The sequence below is a fragment of the Phoxinus phoxinus genome (assembly GCF_949152265.1).
Source record: "Phoxinus phoxinus genome assembly, chromosome: 4".
Lineage (NCBI taxonomy): Eukaryota > Metazoa > Chordata > Actinopteri > Cypriniformes > Leuciscidae > Phoxinus > Phoxinus phoxinus.
In genome coordinates this window covers 31,530,877-31,552,731 of record NC_136879.1, presented here as the reverse complement: position 1 = coordinate 31,552,731, position 21,855 = coordinate 31,530,877, and the positions used below count along the sequence as shown (strand labels likewise).

The 21,855-nt window shown below is 37.9% G+C and overlaps 1 protein-coding gene across 8 annotated transcripts in view; it reads left to right on the top strand.

The window, feature by feature from the left end:
- LOC306997947 (roundabout homolog 2) overlaps positions 1-21,855 on the top strand; it is a 59,526-nt gene that overhangs the window by 16,281 nt on the left and 21,390 nt on the right. For all 8 annotated transcript variants that reach the window (XM_079611588.1, XM_079611586.1, XM_079611587.1 and 5 more), the window contains exons 3-6: positions 12,561-12,718; positions 13,387-13,507; positions 13,612-13,750; positions 14,709-14,836. In XM_079611588.1, coding sequence (XP_079467714.1) covers positions 12,561-12,718; positions 13,387-13,507; positions 13,612-13,750; positions 14,709-14,836 — 546 coding nt within the window. The remainder of the gene's footprint in view (positions 1-12,560; positions 12,719-13,386; positions 13,508-13,611; positions 13,751-14,708; positions 14,837-21,855) is intronic.

Here is a 21,855-nt window from a genome sequence, read left to right as displayed (position 1 = left end):
CTTCAAGCACTGAGAGAAATCATATTTGTTAATAGCGGAAAAGGTCAAATGGCCATGCATGCATAGAGTCGAGAAGTTCTTCATATTCCATTGAGTCGAGAGAGTTCTTCAAATTCAGCACATACTCTGACAGTACGTGTTTTCAAACAAACGCCATGTACAGCAGTGAGTTTCAAGCAAAACTCACATTTCCTCAAGATTATGTAAAAAGTGACTTTATTCTTCAAGGTTTAAACAGCCATAGCAAGTATAAATCGCTCTCTAAATGCAACACTTCTGTTGTTCATGAGTTTCAAGGTGCTTTGACTAACAAAAGATCTGCGTTTTGTGAACATCCAGTGTTGTTCTGTAATATTAAAGGATGCACCAGTGAGAGAAGGTTAAATCTGGGTTTTACACTAATATATTAATCCAACCCATGCTAGACTGTGGTATATTGGGGGATATAGTATTATCCATGTAACATATGTATGCCAAACGACCAATGCTTAATCTGACGCTTGTCATAAAGGCAGAATGACAAGTGGCAAGTGCGACTAGTGGTGCCTGTTATTATTATTTTTGGCAGAGGTAGATATTTAGCCATCGGCTTGAATACGAATCCATTCACGTATTCTTTTAAAATAGCAGCTTTGTGTTGAAGCTTTTATGCAAGAGAAAAGCTGTATCTATTTCAAAGCATTGAATGTGGCAGTCTGTCTGGGTAGCAAACTGCCGCGTTCCCTGAGCCTGGATTAAGATAAAGTAGGACAAATGAAAAATAAAACTTGCTTAAAAGGCTCTAGCCCAGCTGTCCCTCTTTCTCCCAGTGTGGGATTATAAAGTAATGATGCTCCGTGGCAGCTTTTCCCTAATACATCTTTCCCCATGCGCTCTTATCTAAACCCTATGAAGGGCTGTTATGGGGTTTCTTGCATGCACAATGTTATTGAACATAACACACTCACTATTTATCTCGCACATCTTCCATGCTCTTTGTCTATTTCATGTAATATGCATAACATTTTCAGCTGTTGCACTGTGTAATTTTCAGAAGACAATCTCTGGCTCTGTGGCGCCAAGTTCTGTCCAGTTATTGATTGTTCAAGAAAGCATGTAGAAGCCGGAAAGCGATATTAAATGGGATGTTATCTGTCCGAAAGGAAGTAAACACAAACGATGTGTGGATTAACCCAGTCACCCTTTCTCTGGGTGGGTCGATTAGCCCAGTCTCGAGACGGGGAGTAACGTGGCGTGGGATTAGCCCACCTCTGGGATGGATTTATTTATGTGGCTCTGAAATGAACAATAACAACATTCTGTCTAGTCCACACACACACACTTCCAGCCATGTCTCGCAATGCCGGCCTGCCGTAACCCTTCGCAACCAAATCCACTTTCATGCTCCGCCATATAATTGCACGTTGTTACATGTAATTATGTAATTGTCAGGCTGAAAGTGTAGGAGTGCTTAAGTTAGCCTGAAACATTTCACAAGTCTCCTCCCACTTACACACACACACACACACACACACACACGTCGACAGATGGCCGCTTGTCAAAACCGCCACGGATTCTTCAGGTTAGAATGATTATCCTTTAAAGACCAACATCTGAGTCACAAATGGGCGAATGTGTTGTGGGTCTCCATAGTGGGGGATGCAAATGAACGGCCGTGTGTAAGGAAGGAGACCGAGCGCGTGGTGAGTCAGTGGTGGGCTATTAATAATGTACATCCCAACAGGCTTGTCATTTACAATCATTCCATGATCTCTACAGGGGGGCGGAGAAGAAAGACTTCTGGCCTTTTGAAATGAGTACGTCCTCAAAAATGTCCTTTCACTCCCATAAGTCAAACGCATGAGTTGTGGAAATACCAGTATCACATTTAGACAAATTCACTGTTTTTGGGTGCAGTCATGAATATGTTTATATTCACTGCAGGGTCTCCACGTGGTGTCCTGTATAACAACCTAACACGCTAACACATGAAAATGGGTCAAATGCTCAAATGATTAATGATAACTTCACTTCATGTTTGTGTCTCAAAACATGGTAAACTATATATATATATATATATATATATATATATATATATTATATATTATATATGCCGGTTTTGTAAAAATTTTATTTTACATTTATATTGTACTAATGCCAAAATAGATGATTAATGTAGCATCTTAGGGTGTATTCACACCTGCCTTGTTTGGTTCGATTGAATCGAACTCTAGTTCGTTTCCCCCCTTGGTGCGGACCTTTTGGGCAGGTGTGAATACAGCAATCGAACTCTGGTGCGGACCAAACAATCGAACCGAGACCCAGCTGAAGAGGTGGTCTCGGTACGGTTCCAAACGAACTCTGGTACGGTTCGTTTACGATGTGAACAGGAACCGACCCAATATCGGCCCAATATCAATATCGAACCAATATTGTTCGTTCAAGTGCGAAAGAGAATTCCATTCCGGCGCGCTGTCTGGCCACTACTGTTGCGCGTCTTTCTGCGCGTCGTGTGTGCATCATTGGCAGTGTTGTGCATGAACGCGTTCATATTTTGCATATCATATCATATCATATTCCGAACGCTGAACGAATCACTTTTCATCCAATGAACGTGAACGAGAGATTTTTCGAGAGAACTCATCTGATTTTTTGTACATAGTAGCCTATTTGTTAGGATTTTAGTATCATAATGATAACGATAAGGGTAATAAATGCACGCACAATTATCCGTGAACTTGATTTGAACAAATGCCTTTCAACTTGTCTGTGCAAACTTCAGAATTAAATTAATGTGCATAAATTTATACAAATAGAGAGTAGGATATGTAGGCTTACTATACTGTTGTAGCCATTAAAAAAAGCACGTTTCATATTTGTTAAAATATTATAATGTTATTTTTTTTTCCATTTATGTTGATTTATGAAAAGTGAACAGCACGACCGAGATAGGATGCGCAATATGAGACATGGAGCGGGTCAGACATGATTTTGACCGTTGAAGTTGTTATAGAAAGCCTTTCTTTAAAGTGAATTTCGTTTTGTATAAATTGTATCTTAATTTTAATACATTTTTCATCAACCAATTGCCTGTATTTAATGAATAGGCCGACGAAACAAATATAACGGAGGGAGGCGCCCGCGCGCTCACTTATATTGCACGTGAACTAGAGCACATCCTAACTTAACGAATCTCAGTGTATGCCTCACACAGACATGACAAATACACCAAATACACAAAGCTTGAAATGACTTTAAACGAAATAATTCAAAACGAAAAAAGAAAAAGACTCTCTGATTATGTAGCTAATCCATTATTAGGCTTAGCCTATTTATGTGCATTTCTCTCTATAAGCGCGTTCTCACGGAGATGGCGATCGTCAACTTCATCTTTGCAGCCGAGTCGACACTTTTAGAGAAAACACTTGTTTATTAATAAAAATCAATACACGCGTCACCGGATTTACAGATGCACGCACACATATATTATTTCGAAATAACGAGATAGGCTATTGTGTTGAAATAACATTATTATTAATAATAGCCTATATCTTTGTTAAAAGAATTTAACAAATGAACGTGAACTTAGTTAATTTAAAGAAAAAATACTATATATAGCTATATTTCTCTACTTGAGAATCCTTGTCCAATGAATGGACGACCTTAGCACACGTGTGGTTTTGTTTACAAATTTTGGTTCACTTGCAAAAAGAGCAGTGTGAAAGTGAACCGTACCAAACAAAAAAAACAAAAAAAATTATTTGGTCCGAACCAAAGCAAGTGAACTATCGGACTTTCCTGGTGTGAATACACCCTTAGTTTCCAATGAAGATGGTCCAGAATCAAAATCAAAGTTACATTTATTTAAATAGAATCCATTCAGGTACATACAAAAGCAAGAGTCCACGAAACAGAGTACTTAGCACAAACAATACCAGATGAACCAAACAGAGGGACTAAGAGGCCACTTACACATTTCATTCCGTTTACCGTTTAGGCTTTTTATGCGTTTTGGTCGTTCATTTACACAACAACGGCGTTTTGGTGGCTTGGAAACACAAACTTTTGAAAACAGGTTTCAAAGTGCAAGTTTTTGAAAATGATACCTTTATCATCTCCGTGTAAACTACAAAAACATGAATCTTTGAAAATGGTGATGTCATGCACACGCGTAGTAGGCTATTACGTGTTTAGTCTAAAAGTGTTTATAAGAATTATGCAAATTGGCACAATATAACATTTTGTCATCATGAAAAATGAAAGGTTCCTTACAACAGACTCAAGGATCATACATGTTTTCATGCCTTTGTGTTTTAAAGGTTTTGACATTTTCTCAAAGGAAGTAAAAAGGGACTTTATATTAGAGGAGAACATTGTAAAATTGGGATTACAGTGAAAGTTTCTGGCTTTGTGAAGATGAAATTTACCTAGAAGACAAAGTAATAATAATACAGTATTATCAAGAATAATTAATTCCTTAGAATAAAAAATCGGACAAAATAAATAAAAATAAACTGTCATTTGTGTCTCTATAGGCATGTGCGTTCGGCTCGAGTGCACTGTAGTCAAAATGTGTGTGAGCGTGTAGTCTTTCTTTATAAGTGACATGGCATCCATAATACAGCGTTATTAGTCTTTTTCACGGATCCGTGTGAACAGGGATCATTTTGATAATGTTGTCATATGTACAAAGAATAAATGTTTCAGTTTTTAGCACATCGTTGTCGTGTAAACATACCCTAAATAATGAACAAAACAGGTGTGTTTCCATACATCAATAGCCATGCTGACAAACAAGTGGCGGAAAATTTAGAACAAAGAAAACAGGAAACCATAAGCAAACTAAGAGAGTCCATGAAAATGAAACAAGATAAACTAAACGGAATGTGACTATTAAAGTATTATGGAGTATTTAATTTCAGTTTCCCTTCAATTACCAAAAATTATATCTAATACTTTTAGTTTTAGTAAAAATAAATTTAAGTTGATTTTTACTATAGCTTTTTTTTTATGTTCGAAATTATCTGCGGACCCACAACCACCAACTTGCAACCACCTAGTTTTAAAACGAGCCTAAACTGCATTTGTGTGCATTGTGGGCGCTGAATGTTGTCTCGGAAAGCATCTCACTATATTTTGAGACACAGCCAATGTATAAGGAAACAGTTCCTGCTAATTCATGTGGATTTATTTCCGTCCATAATTTAAGCAGCAACAGTAATTGGCTTGTACAGCATATGTAAGGGATGATTATGATTTTGCCTTGCATGGTCTGCTCAGTGGAAGGAAGCCAAGCAGAATTAAGAGAATGACCATAACGTTTTGTGCCGGTCACGTGACCCACCGGGGCTTTCAGCTGTAGCTAATGAGTCTCTCTGCTCATGTCACTCATCTCACAGATGATTAAAAATCCGATTGCTTTCCCCTTTTCGTGCTTCATAATTGTGTAGAGGATGAGAGGGGGGACGAATGGCTTCCCGAACACACCGCCAAGAGGGACGAACCCTGTCAGAGCCAAGCGTGTATCATTCTTACCCATAACTAGGCAAGTGGTATGGCCGAGGGCACTTACGAGCTTTGTGTGCGGGCTGGCCGGCTCTAGGTAAACGGTGACACTATTTTACCCTCTCTTTTCTTAACCACTCATGAATAACACATGGCTTCGTCTCCTGAAAAATGCAACATGCTGTGGGCTGTTTTGGAACAGCCTGTCCTTGTCCTTGCTTGTGCATATGCCTCCTGCGAGTTAAATTCTGTTCAGGAGGTGACGGGCCACCACAGTGGACTGCAGGGGACGAAGAATGTATGCACACTGCCAATTTGCAAGCTCATGCATGCATATGTATTACCCCACTGTTTTTATGTTTCTGTTTTGGGGCCACCAGTCACCCTCAGCATTAGCTATCATTATCAGAGTGGCCATCGGATCTGCACCGCTTGGAGGGTGTCCCATCGGATGGGTTTTGCGGAATTTGGCAGATGCCTGAATTGGGTGTGCCGTTAGTCGGTTGGCCACTTTTCCGCAACATCTGTGTTCTTTCTCTCGTAAAACATGCTTTTATATGCTAGGGATGGCTTGCCTTGTGGTTTTTTTGTACACTGTCAGAGTGGCCCAAGGGAACGAGTGGACGCTCATTTAACAGTGACAGATAACCTCGATGGATCAGCAGCTCTTACGGCCAATGGGGGGGGGAAATGAAAACTGAATCATTTTATAGTAAATTAGTTTAAAAACATAGCTTTAGGGGATGGAATTATTTATTTGTTTGGTAATAGCATTTTTAAATGTCAAGTATGTTGTGGAATTGGCTTTCTGCTCCTGGCACATGTATTAATTTTTATTAGTATATTTTGTATTAAGATTGCCATTTATAAATTATACTGAAATTATCCTTGGAAAAACATGACTCTTCCTTCCAAAAATTTACCTTTAGAGACAATTCACTGCGGTTTTCATCAGAAATGGACCTTAGTGGCAGTAAAATACCAACTATTTTAATTCCTCTTCACACAAATTATGAGTACAGAGGCAGATTATTGATTAATAAAGATTTGTGTGGTTCCTTCCACAATACATGACATTAGTATGTATGGCGTGGTAAACTTGTTCAGTAGCTTACCTGGTGTACAGCATTTGCGATGTGGAGCACACGGGTACGAATATCTTGAAACACAACACAAATCACGATAAAAGAGCTCAAAGTCTTGTAGAAGGGCATGGTTGTTTGAGTAAATGCATTTTTTTTCTATCCCACTTTTGCTATTGTTAGGTTTAATGGGGTACATTATTTTCAAACACAAAAGAGCATTAACCTATTGGTGTCACTCATGAGGCATTTCCAAACATGCTGCAATATGTACAACAACCAACGTAATAAAACAATATATTTTATGTTTAAGGCAAAATATGTGTATATATACAAACATTTAAGAATTTTGAGAGCGTAGCGAGTTGGTCTCTGATTAGACCAATCAGAGAATGGCAGTGAACAAGCTTGATTTGTTCACTGCCATTCTCTGATTGGTCTCATTTTCTTCACAGCATCATGGGTAATGGAGTTTTTCACCAGGAATTTTGCTGTTAAAAATACATTAAAATAATGCAAACTGATGACTTTAACAATCAATATCAAGCATATGCTACCCACAATTAACTACCTCAGTGCTCACTACAGGTCTGTCTTTAAATGTTTATGAGTTATTGTTTAAAATCAGTTTCCCTATGGAGAAAATAATTGAATTTTTACTTCCAGAACCAAACAGCTGCACTCTATAAGCTTTTATGAGTAAAACTGCACACTAAGGTTCATTTACATAGAAAGGATACGCATTTGCACTGAAAAGAATGAGAGTGGACTAATTTCAACACATTTCCACCTTATTAAACTGGATTGCGAGTGGTTAGTGAATAGGACGTAGGAAATACCATGGCACAAGAATCTAAAATGTGAAGATGGTTTGAGTAAACAAGAATGTGGCAGATTGTGTTGGATCATGGAGTGGTAAAATTGTTTATGGCCAGGTTGGGTGCCCACTGACAGCCACTTCAAATCCTAACATGAGTCACTTACTGCCCATAGACAGACCCGCACCATTTGTCCCAGCCTGAAAGATATGAATATTCATAAGCGGGAGATGAGCATGAGTTTAACTAACAAAGAAAATGGAGCACTCACTTCTCTGGATCTCACCAATAACATGACATTTCAATGAATATTTATAAGTAATTATCACAAGTCATTGAATTCATAAAAGTCTGCCAAAGGACGGTGTAGCCAGGACAGCAGAACTGCTGCAGAGGTCATATCATAATTATGAATCGATGGCTGAATGTATTTATTTAGAATCATTTTAATGCTTTACATTTTTCGGATTCCTTTTGCAGCCAATGGCCGCTGAAATTACACATTATAATTGAGGTGTTAATCGAAAAAATTCATCCTCAAAGTGTTTAAGAGATAAGATAATGCTGCCAGACTCACGATTAGCTAATCTGTGGACATTGGTGTACATTTTTATTACCTAAATGCATTCATAATATGAGTGGCATTTACGTGTGTGTGAGGCTCTGTACCAGCCGCTGTTGTGAGTCTACAGCCCCGTAGGAGCATACCCTTTGATGTAGGAAACTCAAAGAGCCCCCTGAGGCAGCTGCCATAGGGCAGGGGTCGCATTTTTAATCTGTCAATCACTGGGGATTTATGGGTAACTTTTCCTGCCAAGCCAGGCAGTGGGGAATGCATCATTCTGCCGTTCGCTCTCAGTGTGATAAGTAGGCATAGAAAAAAGAAGGGGGCAGAGTTCACAGTGTTTGCTGTTAACACTGATGCTTGGTAAGGTCAACATAACCAACCATTGTTGAATTTGGCTGTCTGCAGAGTTAAAGAATTGGCTTTCCTGTTGGATTTTTGCTTTGCGAGACTTGTGTCCAAAACCTAGTGAGCTGCCTACTAATGGTGCATTGAAATCCTGGGAAGTTAATATTTACAAGTTGGCAAGTCGTTATTCTGACGTCCGCTGCGTTCAAGTCACTTTGGTCAGAACAAGACGGCGAGTCCTCTTGGTCGTGCCATGAGATCTCGTGATATTTTTAGACAAGATGACAGAGTTGAGTTTCCGGTAAAACCTTTCACAGTGTTTGCAGGGCTACCAACTATCACGTATGCAGGGCTGTTCTCACGCCACACGTCCATTTTCTCACGCAGTGAAAAACATCGCAGAGAAAAGAGGACACTGACAACGCGCTGACAGACAAAACAGAGCAGGTTGCTTTTGATATGAAACTAGAATTAGCTTTCAAATACACCAATACATTTCTAAATATGTGAATTGTTTATCGCAATTTCAAAATAAAAGTTTAAACCCGATAGCTCTGAGTTTGCATGTTTTGATGTCCATGTTCTTGTTCAAGCATTGAAGCTCAATCCTAAAGAAGTGACCAAATATTAAAGATAATGGACATTTGAATTAAATGTTGTTTGGCCAATGTTAAACAAGGATTTGGTCATGCTGTAAAGTGTGACAACAATAATCACCAGGCCGTTTGCACCCTCTGCAGGCACTTGTTATAATACATAATGTGCATAAGTTAAATATGATTACATTATGTATTACACACATTACTTATGTAACCTTGTTGTTCATAAAATCATATGAGTACTTGCTTTACTTTATTTGAATCAATTATTATTGCTTCATTGTTATTAGATATGTATTTTAAGTCATTTTAAAGGCTATTTTTTATGTAGGTTTTATGACCACAAAACATATCAGATTACCAGGTTAATCGTCAAAATAATTGACTGATTAATCAATTACCAAAATAATCATTTGTGACAGCGCTAGGTTAGTTAATACATTTCAAAATGCACCTGCATTGTTTTGCATTTTGTGTCTTTCAGTCGAATAAAACTTTCCAGTCATATTTAGTCTTTGAAGGTTTCTTAAAAATAGTGTTAAAATCTATAAAAAAATATGTAATATACTCATATTCTTGTGAACTCTACATCGTGTATCGTCTCTTCTCGTGAGCTAAGTGTATCGTCACTTTTTTAAATACAGCAAGAATGTGTGCAGATCAGGTGTGTTTTTGTTCTATTTTCATTCAATTTAAGGTGCTGTAAACTGAATTATTATATTATAAAGTAGGCTAATTGAACTATACTATCATATTTTGTATATACAACTTAGATAGTTTTATTTTAAATTAAAAAATAAATTCATTGAATTCAACTAATTTACCATCAACTACAGATGCTGCATCCATTGCTTCCACCATGTTTCTCACTGACATGCTCCCAACTGACAACTCGGTGACTCAAGAAAAAAAAGAAAGAAAATCCATAGTGTCCATGTGCATTGAACTTGTAAATACGATCTTTCAGCATGACTTGAATGCACCATAAGATACCTTGTGTTAGCTAAATTCTAAGGCAACATCACACTAGTTTTTACAGAAAGACAACCCAGAATGCTGTGGGGCAAAGTAGGTGGAAAAACAAATCCAAGATGGCAAAATGCAAGAAATATAATTCATTCAATACTGAAATAAATAAAAGTTTAGACTATTTAGAAAAGGAACACTTGTACAAATTATTTGATTGTGCTACATAGTTTTATGCTTATTAGCAAACACTCAGTATTAATCGTCTAACAAATTTCAGGAAGCTTTTTTTCTTGGCCACAGAAAAATAACTCTTTCTTACTGGATACAGTATTCCTCAGAACGAGTTGAACGACTGTCCAGATATGCAGTCTCAGAAGACAGTCTTGATAGTTTGATGGTAGTGAAGTTTCAGTCCGGTTCATCTGGGTTGAGTCAGGAATTGTTAGTTATGTGCTTGATCCGAGTGGGCTGGCAGATTTGTGTCCCTTTATATTCGGATTAATATATAGGGTTGCAGAATTTTTGGAAATTTTTCAGGATTATTTGGAAATTTACCAGAAATGTTCAGCCCCTTTGCAACCCTATTAACTCTTTCCCTGGCAGCATTTTTTATTTTATTTTTAAAGTTGCCAGCTACCGCCAGCATTTTTGGTCATTTTCACAAAACGTTCATGGCCCTCAGAATATTGTCTTGTATGAATATCTGAACATGCAATATATCAAAAGAAATAACAGACCCTCTGCTTTTAAACAACAACAAAAAACTGTTTTATTTAGCTTCATGCATTCTTTTTTTACCAACACTTAAATGTGGGTAAGTTTCATTAAAAAAAGCAACAAAAAAAGCAAAAAGCTGAGAAAATCTTGTTTTGATCGACATTTTAATCGATAAGATTAGGCCATTTTCATTTAAATGTTTTTCATTATTGTTGATGATCGGATTATTTTTCATATGCATCTGCTTACAGATGTGATCGCACGTTTCTGCTTGTTTTTTTTGCCTGTGTTTTGACCAGGAGATACTGTACTCGTTCAGGAGATGCGTAATAACACCCCTACCTTATAACAATGATAACACGGAAAGCCGTAAAAACTCATCAATGGCAGGGGGAGTGTTTTCTCATTAAACACGTGATAACTCGTCAATGGCGGGGAAAGAGTTAAAATATCAAGCATACAATGCACATTATGAGGAGGTGATATACACCAATGGGTAAGAAAACTAAACAAGGATTTTGTATATGAACCATGATATCAATAAGGTTACATTATCTAATTGTATAATATCATAAGGCATGCATAAAACCGTAACAGTGATAATACACACAATATACTGGGAATATGCTTGTTCATTCATAGAAAGGTTTGTCTATAAATTAATGGAAAGTCCTTTTTTAGGAGGCTCATGTGTCTGTTTTAATAGGGAATGCCATTGAGAGCGGATTCTCTCTACATTCCTTTGGTTGGTAAACTGTCTTATCTGTGCTGGTTTGTCTTTGTTGCCATGGTAACCATGGGCCTGTTCTGCCTTTGGGAGTTGTCACAGACATCTTGGCACCTAGTTTTGTTGTTGTTTGTTGGATAATTAATTAAATATAATTAATAATTGTGTCTGATAGGTCCAGCTGCTACATAACATTTGCAGCAAGGCAGTCTGACAAACTGATTGTTTGGTTAGCAAACATGCTAACGTCAAACTCTATCGTAAACAGTTCTGAGTAAACGCGAGTTAAATGTTGGTTTTAGTGTAGCTTTAGTTCTTTACTAAAATAGCCAAATACAGTAAATGTGGGTTCTATGTATTTTATGCTTATTTCTGAATTGTGTTGTTAGATTAGCAACAGGCTAATACCAGACTCTATTGACATCAATTTTGTGTCGAATCTCTCATGCAGAGCACTATTTGTGTGGCACACAGAGTTGCTGCCTATTTAGAGCACTCCATATTGGTCACTTATGAGGTTCTTGCTTATGCACGTTCAAAAGTTTGGGGTCGGTAAGATTATTAGTGTTTTTGAAAAAACTCCCTTATGCCCACAAAGGCTTTACTTGATCAAAAACAGAGTAAAAACATTAATATTGTGAACTGTAATTACAATTCCATTTTCAGCAGACGTTATTACAGTCTTCAGTGTCATATTATCCCTCAGAAATCATTCTAATATGCTGATTTGCTGCTCAACATTTATTACTATTATCAGTGTTAAAAACAGCTAGAAAATTCAAAAGGACAAGATTCATTCGAAATGGAATTCTTTTGTAACGTTATAAATTACTTTGTTCACCTTTGATCAATTTAATGACTTTTTATTTATTTATTAATTACTGAACCCAAACTTTTAAATGGTAGGCAAATGTAAATATTAGGCAGCTCACTAGGTTTTGGAACAGACCCCCAGTCATGTAATGTCTCTTTTTTTCCTTTGGTCAATTATTTAGCTGTATTTTAATGTGAATATGTTGTCATGAAAACACTTTATAATTGATAAGATGAGAAAGCCAAGGCATTACATGCAGGAAAGAGCACAGGAGATTTGAGGACAGGAGCTGAGAAAAAAAGCGAAGACTCCTCATTCATCTCTGACTCATAGTTCCCAAGTTCCTCAATGAATATCCATGAATAAACAACTCACACAGGGGAGCACAAACAAAAACAACACAACATAGAGCTAACCCTTGTCTCAATCTCCCATAGTTCTCAGGGATGATTTCCGCCAGCCTCCCAATGACGTGGTGGTGGCAGCCGGAGAGCCTGCTGTACTGGAGTGCGTCCCTCCAAGGGGTCACCCCGAGCCCACTGTTTCCTGGAAGAGGAACAATGTCCGTGTCAATGACAAGGACGGCAGGATCTCTGTGAGTCAATAGCAGAAAGTGCAATGTTGGCACAGGAGTGATGATTAGGTTGTAGTGTAGCAGTGACATCACTCTACTCTGCAACCAGCATCGATTGGAACATAAATCAGTGAACTTAGTCACGTCCAGTTCCCCACCAACAAGTGACATCACTCGTGAGTTTCAGAGTGTGTGTAAAAGAAAGGTGCACTTTAGCAATTTTTTATGTTTATGTCAGTGTTGTTAACTAAAACTAAAACCATTAAAAATTGTGTTTGTTAATATAAAAAGGCTCAAATTAAATATAAATATAAGATTAAAAATGTAGAAATGAAAAAAAAATGTAAGTGTTCCTTTGGCAACTAATTGAAATAAATATGTTAAATTCGTACTAAAATTACTAAAATAAAAATAAATTACAGGTAACTAAAGTTTATTAAAGGTAACTAAAGGTTAAAATGAAAATATAAAAAGAAAAGCTAATTCAATATATAAATAATACTAAAATAACATTTAGCTGGTTACTGAAAGAAACTCAAAATGGTGGGGCCCATAAGGCGACCAGAACCATTTAAAATAAAACCAGGCTTTTATTAGGCTTCTGAAATAAGTATTTATGTCATGTACTGTATGTGTACACATTTGTCGAAGTTAAATGATGATATTATTTTTATTTATTTTTTCTTCAGATGCGTGGTGGTAAGCTGATGATTTCTCACACCCGGAAAAGTGACGCAGGCATGTATGTGTGTGTGGGCACCAATATGGTGGGCGAGAGAGACAGTGATCCAGCCGAACTCGTTGTTTTTGGTAAGTTCAATTTCCTGGCAAGTTCAATTTTTGTTGTTGTTGTTTGTTTGACAAAAGGGTGAAAATAAGCACAGTGTGATTTGTCTGTGTGATTGTGGGAGCAGAGAGGCCAGTGTTCATCCGCAGACCTGTGAATCAGATCGTTTTGGCTGAGGAGACCGTTGACTTCTTGTGCGAGGTACATGGAGACCCGGCTCCGACTGTCCGCTGGAACAGAGACGAGGGAGAACTACCACGGGGGAGGCAAGACTGCTTACAAACATTTGTGATGCTTTTTTCCGTTATAGTTCAGTTAGAGAAGGAGAAAGCTCAATAAGCATCCTTGATGGAACCTTATATACATACTACATTTGAAGAGAAATGTATTATTGCATTATACAACAACATACAACAAACATTTAAGGGATAGTTCATCCAAAAATTACAATTCTGTCATTTACTTACCCGCGTGTCGTCCCAAACCCTTACAAATGAACATGTTTTTAATAAAAAACATGAGAGATCAGATTTCTGTCACACTATTGAAAGTCCATTCCACTAAAATTTAATGAAGCTCATAAGTTCATAAAGACATTGTCAGACAGTATAGTTGAGCTTCCATTTACCATATTTGATGAGCTCTACTGTATGTACTGTATGTGCGCTGATTGATGTTTATATGCTGAACGGATTTAATTTGGGCTTTTATTCACATATAAAGTGGGGCTGCAAGTACGATATTGAAGAACAATGAGATATGCGATAACTTGCTAAATAATGTTATTTGCAATATGCAATATGAAAATTATATGTACATATATTTAAATGAAAATGATATAATCAACAATAAAGGGTTTGTTCACCCAAAAATGAAAATGATCCCATAATTTACACTCCCCCAAGCCATCCTAGGTGTATATGACTTTCTTCTTTCAGTCAAACACAATCGGAGTTATATTAAAAAAAATATCCTTGTATTAACCAACCCTTTAAGTTTCACATTTTTGAGGTAATAATTTGTCGGCAGCAGATGGGGGTGATAAGGGTTATCTCATCATCTCATACTAGATGAGATATATGGCATATATGATGGAATTACACAGAAATGTCCTCTCAGAGAGTGGAAGGATGTAGACACGGTGTAGGAGAAAGGTGTGATGACTGTTCAATCTGCTCTCCTTACGGACAACCATTGTCTCTTTTCACCCTCTCGGCTGAATAGATTTGAGATCCGTGGTGACAACAGCCTTCATCTGATGAGGGTCAGAGCAGAGGACGAGGGCACTTACACGTGTGTCACCGAAAACAGCGTGGGCAAAACCGAAGCCTCCGCCGTGCTGCAGGTCCATGGTAAGCCTTCATTCTCAGCCTTTTACATGTGTGTCGACACATCACAGAGCACATGAAATATAGAATCACAAAGAAGCAAACGGATATTCTTAGCTTTATGCATATGTGGTTGCTCATTTCCATTAAACAGACCTCACCGCAGCCATTTGAACCTGTCAGCCGCAATCAGTCTGATCTGTGTGAAGTCACATGGAAGAGTTTATCAGCTCCTCTGTTGCTTGCCTAAATGTTAGCTCTATTCTACCTAGTGAACTGCCTCATTGCCTACATAGGCAGCTGACAGTGAAGCCCAGTTTTGACATGAACGTTTGGCATAATAAACACACAGTATGCGATTTTTGACACAGCACTACATGTAATTTAATTCATGACCATTAAAAAATTACATTCTATATAGTATGAATGTGTTCAGTATGAATTAAATTTGGACATACTACATCAATCATGTTGCGTTGTCATGTGACCTGCAGCGCAAGTTGCGTTGCTATACTGCTTTACACTGACAAATCCTCTCCCATTGCCTCTTGGGATAGTAAAGTGTCCGTTGGTTGCGCGCTTCAGAATTTAGATGGAAGTAATAGGTCATCCGAGTACTTTTTGCCTAATGTTTTATGAATACTATGATTCAGACATACTTCATACTTGGCTCACACACTGTTTTTTGCCTACTATATAGTATGGAACTAGGCATATTAGGGCACAGGGATCTCCGCATGTGTGAGCTGCTCATACAGTTAGACATTTCGGGCTGTTATTGCACGAAGTATGCTGATGTACGCAATTCGCACTGCACCCATACCCTAGCATACACATAAAACCAAAGTATACTTTAAGATTAAGGTGGAATCCTAACTGTCATGGAAGTGGCAGCAATACAAAGCACAACACAGGTAGTGAGAGACTCAATTCACAATTGACGTTAGTATGCTGCTAAGCTAACAACACAATACTGAAATGCGTATAAAAAATACTTAGAATGGACAGACATTCACTACTTTTAATGTGATTTTTAACCATTCAAGCGCAAGAAGACATGAAAGAGAACTCATTTCAGCACTTGCGCACAAAAAAACAATTCTCATATAGTGCGCAAATACTCAATTGAGTTCCTCATTCGCATGTTCTTGCACTTGAGTGGACAAATGCACACAAAGTTATGTCAAAATATCCTCGTAAACAGTCACACGGTTCCTTGTGTAAGCATTCTTTAGGCTGCTGATTTTTTGTTCATGGTAGTCAGCTGCAACAAAAACTTTTGCAAAAGACAGAATAAATATGTTTGATATCTAAATATTTCACTTTTTTTTTTTTACCTAATTGGAATCGATAAGCAGAATCGTAATTGGAATCACTAAAATTCAAATGATACCCAAGCCTAATAGAGACCAAAGGTTGTTTTGAACTTTGAGTTTCATTGTATGGACAAAAACAGTTGAAACATTCTTCAAAATATATATCTTCTTCTGTGTTCTGCTGAAGATAGAAACTCATACAGGTTTGGAACAGCATCAGTGTGAGTAAATAAAGGCAGAATTTTCTACTTGGGTGGATCACTATGTTTTGGAACAGAGGAACTATGTGGAGCTTATGTTAAAGCATGTGGATTACTATCTGACAGCTGTTATAGAGAGACGGTGTGCTTTAGCAAACTGCCGGAGTGCAGAGGCAGTGTTAATAGAACGTGGAAAAATGTGTGTTTGAGTGTGTGTAGAGATGAGAGAGAGAAAGACTGAGCAAGAAAGAACTGGATGGGAGTCTAACTGGCACAAGCCGGGGGAAGCAGCTGTAGCAGACCTGATTCAATTCATCCTCCAGTTATTTTGCCAGTCTGAATTAAGATGAGACCAAGCAACTCTGCCTCCATCTTCTGCCTACTACTCTCTCTCTCTCTCTCTCTCTCTCTCTCTCTCTCTCTCTCTCTCTCTCTCTCTCTCTCTCTCTCTCTCTCTCTCTCTCTCTCTCCATTTTCTGACTCAGGGCCATTTTCTTGATGTTTCATTTGTGAATTTTCTGTCTCATTTGCCTTGATGTTTTGTTGCCCTTCATCATTTCATCCTTACCAACCTTTCCTTCCTCTTCACTGCATGCTGCCACATCTCACGAGGGTGGCAAAGGCAGGCTGTTTTATGTCCGCTGCTTTGCATAGTGTGTGTGTGAATGCTTCAAAAAGACATTTTAAGTCATTACTATGATTCTGCCATTAGATTAATGGGGATTTTATAGCTAAAAAAAAAAATAAGCAGCCGCTTAACATTTATATAATTGAAACATGAACATTCAAACGTTTTAAAAAAGAGAGAGACTACTACATTTTATAACTGAAGTGATTGCTTTAAGCAAATTTTACATTTATTTTCATGTATTTGGCAGATACATTTATTTAAAACAACTTGTAATTCATTTAAGCAGAACATTGTATCAGTAGCCAGTATTACCTGGATATCGAACTTGCATCATCCTCTACAAGTTAAGCTGCAAGGATTTTGAGACTGAATTTAGGTGATGTGCCATCATCTCAGATTATTGAAAAATGGTGTAAAATAGAGGTTAAAATATAGGAGCTTTTTTAATGAATTAGTCCACATGCTTTACCACATTAGTTTATGGTACCCATGCTGCATTTTGATTTGGGACTTTTATTGATCCTGTTCCCACACATTCTTCCTCATCCTTTCCTCTCTCTCACTGTCTAAATCAATAAAAGAAAAAAAGCCATTAAAATAATACATTTTACTAGCAGTTACACAAAATAATTATACATTTCGATCCAAAATTACTTTTGTCATTCCTGTTAATGGCGAGTAAAATCAGAAAATTTGCAGGTTTTTTTCTAGCATATTTGTGACAAACACTACTGTATGTGGAATATTCCTTACATTAACCCACCAACACTAAAATATGAGGAACAAAATCCCAATGTGTTGTTTTTTGTCACTCTTTTAGTGATCACTTATGACATGAGGAAGTATCCTTCTCTCAGTAGAACTGCATCTGTCACAAATATCAGGATTTTACTCTTCACGTTTTCTTTTTGTGGATTAACGTGAAAAATATTCCACTTATGTGGCTGTAATTCTTACAGATTTACAAATGCTTTATTCAGCAGTATTATGCAAAAGTCTCCAGCCACTTTGAGTAACTTGTTTCATTTACTTTCCAAAGCTGTTTTTACTCTTGGCGAATGTTAAGTTTGGACCTGGGCTGCGATAACGATGTCTCTTAGCGTGCTACGGAGACTCTTAAGGTATAACTTAACTAAAGGTATACCATTTCTAGGCGTGTTCCCCGAACCATACCATAGGAAGCTGCTTAAGATATATCTTCTTATGTGCGACGTTACCAGGCGCTGTCCGTGGCGATGGTGCTGAATTAGTTGGTATCGATGGCTCGAGAATCAATTATTCTCTCGTGCAGGGGTTAATTCACTGCATTATGTGAGAAAGCGGTTTTCTTTATAAATGAAGCAATTCAGAAATAGTTGAAATTGTATTTATTAGGACTCGTGGGATATTATTGTAAGACTGGAAAAACTGGTTGGAGAGATAGCCTGGTCTATGAGACAAAGGACCTTGCTGGAAATTAACATTTGACTTCCCCCTCTTCCCCTGAGACGAAAGTCTCACCTTATCTACATTTCATTCTTAATCCAAACTATAATAGCCTAGTCTACATATTTTAAAATTTTATCATATATTGCTGCCACAATAACCATTTCAATTTTTTACGTGCTTTATTCTCTTTCCCATTTTTTGTTCGCTGAGGTGGAGCTGCGAAATATTGTTCTTGTAAATACTTTCCAGCATTTCTGTAATACAAGTGTACATCTTGTACGTACGGTGCTCGGCAGTGATCAAAAAGGATTTAAACAGTGAGTTTTGAATTTCTTCTTGTAAACGCAGAGATGAGGATTTAGACGGCAATTAAATCACCCAAAAAACAGTTGGTCATTTGGCCAGGGATTTTTTACGCGGGTTAGGTGAGAAAAAAAATTATATTATGGATTCGGGGGGGGGGGTAATAAAATCACTGACTTACCGACATGGAAATGTTTAAAATCCCCTACGAGCCAATGAGAAACAATTAGCGTCCGAATAGGACTTAACTGACAGCTTTCACTGGCCTAATATGTAACTTTGAATAATATAATTACAGTAATTGAATTATAATATTATAATTAAAAATCTAACAACAATCAGTGTAATGACAATTTTATTCTTTGCATGAAAACACTTGAATTAGAATAATTGAACACTGTCTGGGTGTATTAAAACTTTAGAATTGTATATTCTTATATAGACCTGCAACAGTGATAAGGTAAAGCTAAGAGTGGTCCAGAAGCGTTTCGGTAAACACCTATTAACAATAAGGTACAGCTTAAGGTGTAACTTAAGAACGACGTAGCGTTAAATAGGTTTCGGGAAACGCAGCCCTGATCATCAGTCCCATATGTTAACTTAATACACAGTAACATTTTCTTTTCGGGAACTTAGTTAAGTAACATAAGAGGCTTTCGCACCAGAGGAACCTTTTCATAGTTTCTAGAACCAATGGCGGAAGTAGACGTTTTTTGGTGTGTTCGCACCGCAGGAACTGGAAACGATTTTAGTTCTAAGATAAGGATGGGCGTATCGATACTGAGGTATCGATATATTGATACTGATTCCGAAAGAGAGGCCATTATCAGCCCCACTGTGGAAAATGAAACCGCAATGAGAATCGCAAATTGCCCTACGGGAACATTTATTTCTCAGGGAACCACCCTAGTGGCTAGTTCCTAGAACTTAGTTCCTAGAACAACCCGGTGCGAAAGCCCCAATAGTTATGTATTCAGTCTGTCAACGTTCATTTCCTGTGTGGTGTTATGAGAACACCTGTGCTCATATGAGATTGACAGGGCCTGTGGCTGTCAGGAGAAAGCTGTCTTCTCTGATCCTTTCAGCAGATGTTTGCTGCCTTCTAGCCTAACATTTTCCCAAAATACCAGGGAGCAAAGCCACGGCATCAGTGACTTAACGCGCTGAAGATTACGACTGACCACACACATCTGCTGTTTTTACACTCATCAGACAAGTGTACACGATGAGCGGTCATGTGCATGAGAGCTTTTACCAAGCCCAACAACAAAATGCCTACTGGATGAGTCGTGAGTCAAACGCATCCTCGTTCACTGGATCATCTCAAATGTGCCCTGTATTAAAAACAGGAAATGGTGGGTTTTAATTCTGCGGCTTTTAAAGGGATAATTTACGCAAAAGTGAAAATTCTGTCATCAGATAATGACTCATGTCATTCCAAACCCATAAGACTTTCGTTCACCTTCAGAATGCTTGAGATTCCATTTACCAAATATGTACAAATATGTGAATAAAATCCTAAATTAAACCTGTTCATCATATAAAGTGATCATGTCTTTTCAGAAGACTTGGATTAACTGCTCAATTCAAATGGATTTATTTTACGATCTTTTTTTATGAAGGTTTGGGTGAATAGACTTTCAGTGGGGGGGGACAGAAAATAATAAAAATAATAAACGGAGCAATTCCAGTAGGGTCCTCTCACCATCGGTGCTCGGGCCCTAAAAACGTGTGTTCCGAAGATGAACAAATTCTTATGGGTTTGGGACGACATGAGGGTGATTAATTAATGACAGAATTTTCATTTTTTGGATGAACTTTAAACTATAAGGACAATTCACAAAAAGATGAAAATTCTGTCATTTATGAGGTTCCAAACCTGAATGAATTTCTTTCTTCCGTGGAGCACTGTGGAGAAGTATTTTCTGTCCAAACAATGAAAGTCAATAGGGTGCAAAACAATATTCCCATTGGACCCAATTTACTTTCATTGTATGGACAAATAAACACTGAGACATTTTTTACAAATATCTTCTGTCCCTTTAAGGCTCCAGAATCGCATTCTACACAGAAGCATTTCTTTAACTCATTATTTCAGTCCCCAAAGCTGACATACATACATACAAGATATGCTGTCGCATGGGAATTGTCACCTGCAGAAGCGTTTAGTATCTCCATTAGCCCAGAGCCACTTTTCCACACACTATTTTTCTCCTCCGGTTTTAGTGATCTTTGTCGGCTTCTCGTCATAAGCTGTTATTTGTGTAGGAGCTTGTAGCCCCATCAGAAAAAAATGTGAAAATGGAGAAACAACACGGATGAGTCAGATCTCGCGCTTTTCTCCCTGTCCGCCTTTCACGCTCTCTCACTTGAATCTGGTGTACAAACCTACTGTGAAGTTTCTGAACAGCAGGGTAGCGGTCTGGTTATCTAAACAAAGACACACAGCTCTGAGCCCAGCGCCGTGCTAAAAAGTCTGTGGGAAATGGCTGCTGGATAACGCTGGTGGTTCTGTTTGGCTTACCGAGCGATAAACCAAGCAGTAGCCACCTCAAACATTGCCGTTAAAAGCAGATGTTTTTCAATACCGTTCATCCGCCGCTGTCCCAGCATGAGCCACGGACTCCAGCATCGGAATCTACTTTGCGGTCACAACTAATTACTTACTTTAATCTGGGCTGAGTGGAGACACTATATGTTTTAATCCAACGGCTCTCACACTAATGTGCAAATCACAGAGCTGATGAGCCACAGAAGACAGCACTTCACTGATAAGTGATTTAAAATACTGGAAAAAGCACTTCATTTTTTCATATAGTGGGTTATTCATAGATGGTATTTGGTGAGGGCTCAATTCAATCAAACCAAGTTTAAGTACGAGTCGTAATCGTCAGAGACACCCACAGGAAAGGCAAATCACTAATGATGTGTCTTCAACATCACAATTGCTAGAAAGCTATGAGATTTTAAAAAACTAATTGAAAGGTGTTTCTCACAAAACAGCTGCAAACTACCATGCCAGTAAATTAAGCCAAATCTCGGTAGTCTGCTGTATCCTTTTGGATTGGAAACTGATTTTAGGGTGTTGATGCCTGTTGTTACCATTTAGCATGGTTCCTTTAGTGAATCAAGTGCTAAAACAACACAGAGTGTGTAAATAAATGA